Source organism: Podarcis liolepis (assembly GCF_965112155.1).
Source record: "Podarcis liolepis genome assembly, chromosome: 10".
Classification (NCBI taxonomy): domain Eukaryota; kingdom Metazoa; phylum Chordata; class Lepidosauria; order Squamata; family Lacertidae; genus Podarcis; species Podarcis liolepis.
The window spans coordinates 25,322,296-25,329,845 of record NC_139562.1 but is presented as its reverse complement, the minus strand read 5'-3'; the positions used below and the strand labels follow the sequence as shown (position 1 = coordinate 25,329,845).

At 45.0% G+C, this 7,550-nt stretch overlaps 1 protein-coding gene across 2 annotated transcripts in view; it reads left to right on the top strand.

Moving 5' to 3' along the window:
• The first annotated feature begins 355 nt into the window (after positions 1-355).
• Positions 356-7,550, top strand: part of APPL2 (adaptor protein, phosphotyrosine interacting with PH domain and leucine zipper 2) — a 31,998-nt gene continuing 24,803 nt past the window's right edge. The window contains exons 1-2 of one of the 2 annotated variants that reach the window (XM_083462163.1): positions 356-883; positions 6,007-6,105. In XM_083462163.1, the coding sequence (XP_083318289.1) occupies positions 830-883; positions 6,007-6,105 (153 nt within the window). In that variant the 5' untranslated portion in view covers positions 356-829. The remainder of the gene's footprint in view (positions 884-6,006; positions 6,106-7,550) is intronic. The other variant, XM_083462162.1, reaches the window with a different exon arrangement.

Below are 7,550 nucleotides of genomic sequence, written 5' to 3'. Positions count from 1 at the left end.
CGTCACACACGCATAACGGAGACACCAAACCCTTAGAAAATCTGTGGCTCAGCAGGTTCGATGGAAGGACATTGAACCTTGCACGAATAAATGCAAGTCGGTGTGGTACAGATGAAAGAGATGACATGTATGATGGAAGGCCAAGTGGTGGGGTTATTCCGTGATACCTGGGGGAGCAAACACCCCCACCCCAAGCCAGGTTGTGTTGATATTCAATGTCTGCTAATCTTTGTTCTATAAGGCTTTTGGCTGAGCATAAGTTCATCTTTAGGCTGGGAGCCTTAAATATGATTTCAGTCTTGCAGTGTGACAATCTGCAGCTCTAAATTCGGCTGTGAAGGTTCTGCTGGACTTCCCCCCACCCTGGGCATCTGGCTGGCCAGTGCTGGGTGAAATGGACGCTTGGCCTGATCCGGCAGGGCTCTCTTCTTCTGCCTTTAACCCGCACGTTAAACCCGCCCGTGTGGATTTTTCTTGCAGGAGGCCAGGCCGCAGCGCCGCCCCACTTCCTGATGCTCTCCACTAGTCGTCCCACTTCCTCCCAGAAACAGGAACTGGGAGGAGTGGTCCTGGGCTGGCTGCCTGCGGATTGTGCTGGCTGGCTTGGTGCGCAACAGGCGGCAACTACCTGCTTCACGCACCTGGGCGCTGCGCGGCTGCGGAACTCGCTTCTTTTATCTCCTTCCCGGCTGCGGTGGGGAAAGGGACACTCGCCAGGTCCCTCGGCTGGGCGCAGCATCCGAAGCTGACGCGTCACAAGAGATCCTCTTGCAAGCAGGATCGTCCGCCCAGCCTGAATAATTCACGCTCGCCTCTCCAGCGCCAGACAATGCCCGCCGTCGACAGGCTTCGCCTGGAAGAGGCTTTGCAGGATAGCCCGCAGGTATCACCGCGGCACGTCTGAATGGATCTCCAAGTCAGGCCGGCGAGGGAGGGAGGGAGGGGAGAGAGAGAGAGAGAGAGAGAGAGAGGATGTCGCAGTCGTTGCAAGCTGCGCGCAAACGCGAAAGCTACCTGCGGACCGGGAGGGGAGAGGAGAGGGCGAGCAGGATTGTCCGTAATCCAGAATATGGCATTAGGCGAGCCGAGAGCTCTTCCCGGGTGCCTGCTGATCTTTCTGTTGTGGGTCTGCATCAAAGCAAACCTATGAGCCAGGCAGGGTTTTGGTGGTGGAGGTGCGTTTGTTTTCATAATGGTGCTCAACAGACACAGGAGTTTTCAGCAAGTTGGAGGGTGACATGTAATTTTTAAACGGGGATAATTTAAAAGCTGGAGAAAGAAGCCCCTGCTGCCGGAGAATGGAGGAGTCGGAATGGGAAAGTAGCCATTGTGGTCGGAGGTTTGTTAAGTAGGAGGCGGATCTTTCTTTTAAAGAAAAAGGTGACATTATTAGGACCCAGAAGAAATGAGGGAGGTCAGAACTCCTAGTCCGGTTAGATCAGCCTTTGCCAACCTGGTGCCCGTGCCCAGATGTTTTGGACTACAACTCCCATCAGCCTCCGAGAGCACATCCATCCTGGCTGGGTCTGATGGGAATTGTAGTCCAAAACACCTGGAGGTGATATGGCTAAGAAAGACTGGGCTAGATGTTAAAACAGGCGGTGTTTTGCCCAGGTGTGTGAGAGAGGGAGAAACTCCAGTGTATAGGAATCTGGCTCTATGACAGAGAGGAAGAATCCCCATGGAGAAATAAAAAAACTCTTCTCTGCCCATCATCTACTATCTTGTGTAAATAAACATTCCGTACATCAGCAGGATGCTATCATATTTTTCCAGGTTAAGAAGTGAAGGGAGCATGGAAATGTTCTAACAATGGTTCTAACAATAAAGCACTTTGGAAATATTAATGAGCTTTGGAGGGAGGAGGAGACCGGAAGTAGCTTTATCATTGTAAATGTATGGAGCCTCATTGTGACCAATCTAGGTCACTTTTAATAGGTGCATTAGGAGGGACGTTTTGAAATCTGAGGGAAGGGAAAGTTAATAATTGGATTTATTTGATTTATGTTCCTGGTCTCCCTAAGTTCCATGTGGGTAGGTACAATCAAAAACACTGTTCTAAAGCAGTTATAATACGTGAATTAAGGTAGAATAAATTATGAATTAGAGACAGTTTGTTTCTTCCTTCCTGATCTTTTTGGATCAGAGAGTGAGTGAGCAAGCGAGAGCTCTTTCAAGTTTGTGGAGAACATGCATGCATCATGTGACTCATCTAAATGGATGCTGGTGCTTTAAAGGCCTGAAACTGAACAGGCCGGATGCTGATTTGCGTAGTACACAGAAGAGTGCTGAGGCAGTGCAAATCCTTTTTTTTTTTTTTAAGGGCTGTAATTTTTCTGTTTCTTTACAGAAACAGAATGTGCAACTGCTCACATTCAAAGCATTCTTACTTGTGCTAAATTGTGTGTACACTTTTTTCCACCGAGTTCTCTGGCAGTTAAACACACCAGGGAGCTGCATGTACAAATTTACTGTCAGTCCTCCTGATTGACACCAGTGCTGTGCACCCCTCCATCCAGGGCTCTGTTTCCCTCCCACTGATTTTTTTTTTCAGGGGAGCTTAGGTGATGTTGCATCAAAGCAAGTTTTATGCCACAAGCACATTTCTCTGTCACTTTCCTTATTGCAAAAAATATAATCTTTGAGGGAAATGTGTTTGCTGTGCAAGTGACTAATTGCACAAATTGAATTTGTATGTGTCAGGCAGTAGCTCTCTAGGCTTTCAGACAGAGTTCTCTCGCAGCCCTACCTGGGTCCCAAGGAACAGGTCCCTCTCTGTGCTGGCCCCACAGCAATGAAATTTCATTCCATCAGACCTGCGTCAAATTTCTGTTCTTCAGAGTCTTTGAAGGACCCCAAATATCTGTTTTTCTTCCTTTGTCCTGGCAGGTGTGATGCTTGTTAGCTGGGTGAGTCAAATATATATGTAGAGCCAGAAAGAACATGTGGAATGTTGCTGAATTGCATGGCCACAGGTCAGAGAAGTTCAGTGGTACCTCGCAAGACGAATGCCTCGCAAGACGAAAAACTCGCAAGACGAAAGAGTTTTTCGTTTTTTGAGTTGCTTCGCAAGACGAATTTCCCTATGGGCTTGCTTCGCAAGACGAAAACGTCTTGCGAGTTTGTTTCCTTTCTCATAAAACCGTTAACACCGTTAAAACCGTGCTTCGCAAGACAAAAAAACTCGCAGAACGAATTAATTTCGTCTTGCGAGGCACCACTGTAATTTGGGGTATGAATGTTTGATTACAAAACTTTAATATGACCTATTCCATCAAAAGGGCTCAGATCAGATTCTCTATACAGTGGTACCTCGGGTTAAGTACTTAATTCGTTCTGGAGGTCTGTTCTTAACCTGAAGCACCACTTTAGCCAATGGGGCCTCCTGCTGCCGCCACGCCGCAGAACCAAAGTTCTGGGTTAGCGGAGTCTGTAACCTGAAGCGTATGTAACCTGAGGTAGCACTGTACTCGTTTAGGAAAGGGCTGTGGCTCTGTGGTGTACCCTCCTAGTGGTGCAGCAGTAAAAACCACTGGCACCTTTGCAAAGCTAAGCAGGGTCTCGTATGGTTTCAAATTGGATGGGGGACTGTGTGTTGGAATTCCTGCATTGCAGGCGGTTGGACTAGATGACCCTTGGAGGGGGTCCCTTGCAACTCTGGGTCAATCCCCAGCTTCTCCGGGTTTAGCTCAAAATATCCCTTGCTTGAAACCCTGCATAACTGCTCCCAGTCAGAGTGACAACACTGAGCCAGATGGATCGATGGCCTGACTCTGTATATCCTTGTTTCCTATGTTCCTTTCCCCTTCCATTGCTGCTAGAAGGAAATCAGGCCTGGTTAGTGAATAAAACCGCATCCTCCTTTTTCTGCCCAGGAGCTAAACCACAGTTTACACAAGGCAGATCTTACCACACAAGATATATATAAAAATATCCCAATGTAAATTGTTAACTTTGTATACCTGAAACATAATACTGGTTTTTCTGCTTCTGCCATCTCACTTAGAATATTAAAATGTCAACAGTATTTTAGCACTAGCTGAAAAAGAGGGGTAGAAAATGAATGTGTGTGTGTGTATTTCTATATATATAATTTCTATACTATCCTTCATACGAGGATCACAGGGCAGTTTACAATATAAAAACACGAAAAAATGTAACATATTACAAAACAATACCCCACCCACAGTTTAAAAGTATGCAATTGAATGCATGTTTATTTTGATATAAGGCTCACTGTTCTCCCTGACACAGAGCTTTCTAAACTTTTCATGTTGGTGACACACTCTATGCATGCATAATATCGCGATACAGTACAGTCATACATCGGAAGTCAAACAGAATCTGTTCCGGAAGTCCGTTCGACTTCCAGATTGTGGCTTCTGATTGGCTGCAGGAAGTTCCTGCAGCCAGTTGGAAGCCCTGCCGGGTGTTCGGCTTCCGAAATAACGTTCGAAAACCAGAACCCTCACTTCTGGTTTTTGATTGTTCTGGAGCTGGAACATTTGACTCCCAAGTGTTCGGGAGCCGAGGTACAGCTGTAATTCAGTTTTACTAGCAAACCGGAGGTTAAATTAACCCCTTTCCAGCCCCAGGAGGAGCATGGGGAGCGTTTGCATGACACACCTACACACTGCCGCCAACACACTAATGTTTCACGGCACACAGTTTGGAAAGCTCTGCCCTAGCAAGTATGGTTAGGGTTGAAATCTTTGTGGTGTGATCCATTCAGATCTAAGCAGTTTAGGCTGCTGTCTTTAAAAAGTACATCAGGTGCAATTCTGTGGTAGCTGGGTTGGTGGGGCAGGAGCCGTAATATTTTGTGGCTCTCCAACTCCATGGGTGATACAGAAGATATGACCACAAATGGATGTCTTGTAGCTGTGGGAACCTCTTGGCTGCCCCTTCTCCGGCAGAGAGGGCAAAAAAGAAGGTGTTTGGGGGGCACATCAGCGGATACTTTGAATCCACTGGATCTAAAGCCTTCCTGTTCTGGTATGCTTCTGGAATGGGGTGGTGGAGGATATTATTCTTATTATTCAATGAGAACATTTGTGTATTGCCCTTCATTTTTTAAATATGTCTGAGGGTTCTGTTGTGAACTGTCTTGGGACCTTCGGATGAAGGACAATATACAAATTAACTAAACAATAATTATAATAAGCAAAGAAAATATCAAACCAAAAATGCACCATAGCCCTAGTCAGTTATAGGGGTCTGATGCTTCAATGTTTTGTTGAAACTGAACATGAGGAAAGATTGCTGCTATTCCTTCTTCAATTTGAGTGGAATTACCCTGTTTGCGGGATTTTGACTTATCACCACGTAAACCTCTACAAATATATGCCAGCTTGTGCTCAGTGGGGAAGGCCCAGTTGGAGATCCTCCCTATGAGGGAGGTACAGTTTGCATCAACTCAGGACGGGGCTTTCTCTGCAGTGGCACCCCAACTGTGGAACGCTTTCCTTTTGGCAGTGTTACCTCCCATCTCATTGGTGACCTTTTGATCCCAGCTTATTCATTCATGCTTGGGGGTGGGGAGTAATAACGGGAGCCGTGCTTGACATCAAAATCACGTGGAGCTAATGTTTTGTCTTTCTGGATATAATTTAATAATGATTTTAGAGTTGTCATGATGTATGAAGTGTTGTGTTTTATGAATTGGCCATTGTAACCTCCCTGTGGTCTGGTTAGATGAAAGCCAGGGTATAAATACAGATGTCTTCACTGCTGAATGCTTCTGTTCATAATAGGGCAAGGCTGGGGAACCTGTTACCCTCCATATGTTGTTGGACTCCAATTGCTGTTATTCGTGACTTTTGACTATCTGAAGGGCCACAGGTTCCCCACCTCTGTAGCAGGAATTTGAGGATCTATTCCTTGTGTGTGTCTAGTGTCTTAACAACAGAGAGATTACTAATGTATGTCTCCATTTATGCTACCTGTTTGTTTGAAAATTGTAAATTTCCATTGGTGAATAAACTGCTACCCTTTCTCTTTGACCAGACACGTTCTTTGCTGAGTGTGTTTGAAGAAGATGCGGGGACTCTCACAGAATACACCAACCAGTTGCTTCAAGCGATGCAGCGAGTTTATGGGGCTCAGGTAAATCACTTCAAATGTTTTCAGTTCCCTTTCTGCCCCTCAACTCTTCTAAAAATAATGTATCGTTTTATTTCAGTAACATATTGCGCTTTCATAATGGGTAATATAGAAAACCATAAAAAGAAACCTGCCACTTTCCTGAAGAAAACACAAATAATTATGATTTCCACACACCCCATTGATTATATTTTATTTTGTTCACTTAAAAATAGGGGGATAAACATAGAAAGCAATATATACTGAGGCAATTACTGCACACATCCTGACCTTATTCAGATAGTCATATATTGGCTTCTTAGTTTTGATATGGACAAATCTTTTGACCAGATATGCAGCCTGCTCACTCCTCCTTTTGTTAGCAAACTATTGTTGCAACAAGGAACCTCTTATTAATCATAGTTTCTTGTTTTGTCCAAACTGGGAAACTATGGTTACCGGAACAAATCAGGATCTTAAACTAATCCCACACCATGGTTTAAGATCCTGATCTGCTCTGAACTTGATACCCATAGTTTTCTGGTTCTGATAAAATGGGAAACTATGGCTAATTAGAGATTTCCTGGTTAAATTGCAGCTCACCTCAAAGAAACCGTGTACGTGGCAAAAGGCTTGTCCATCTCTGCTTAAGAAGCCAAGCTGTGATCATTGGAACAAGGCCACAGTTTTGCATCCCAGTTCACAGGTCATTTTTGATTACTGGCCACTGGTCTTCCACAAAACAATTGGGGTTCTGTCTTCCACTTTCCGTCTTAATTTGCTCTGGTAATTTGTCCTATATTAATAAACCACAAATTGGCAGGCAAAGCTTTTAATCATTGGACACAAGTTGGTTGGTTTGTAACATGGAAAAATAATTTGGGGGAGGAAGTTTGGAAGGTTTAACCCCCGCTCTTCCAGGGTTGTGATCCCAGTCTGTTCTGTGCTTGCATACACACCACCCCCAGCACAACAAATATTAAGATGTGAAAAAGTGCTGTATATCCAATTTGCATCAATTCTATACCTTTTCTTGTCCCACCCCTTTCTTCACTATTGTAGGTTACCTTGTGGGAGCATCTCTGTGCATTCAGGAGATTATTGAGAAGACCGGTGGGGTCATATGCAATAATAATATTATAATAATAATTTATTATTTATACCCTGCCCATCTGGCTGGGTTTCCCCAGCCACTCAGGGCGACTTCCAACCGAATATTAAAAACATGATGCAGCATTAAACATTAAAAACTTCCCTAAACAGGGCCACCTTCAGTTGTCTTTTAAAAGTAAAATAGTTGCTTATTGCCTTGACGTCTGCTGGGAGGGCGTTCCACAGGGCAGGCACCACTACCGAGAAGGCCCTCTGCCTGGTTCCCTGTAACCTTGCTTCTTGCAGTGAGGGAACTGCCAGAAGGCCCTTGGCACTGGACTTCAGTGTCTGGGCTGGATGATGGGGGTGGAGACGCT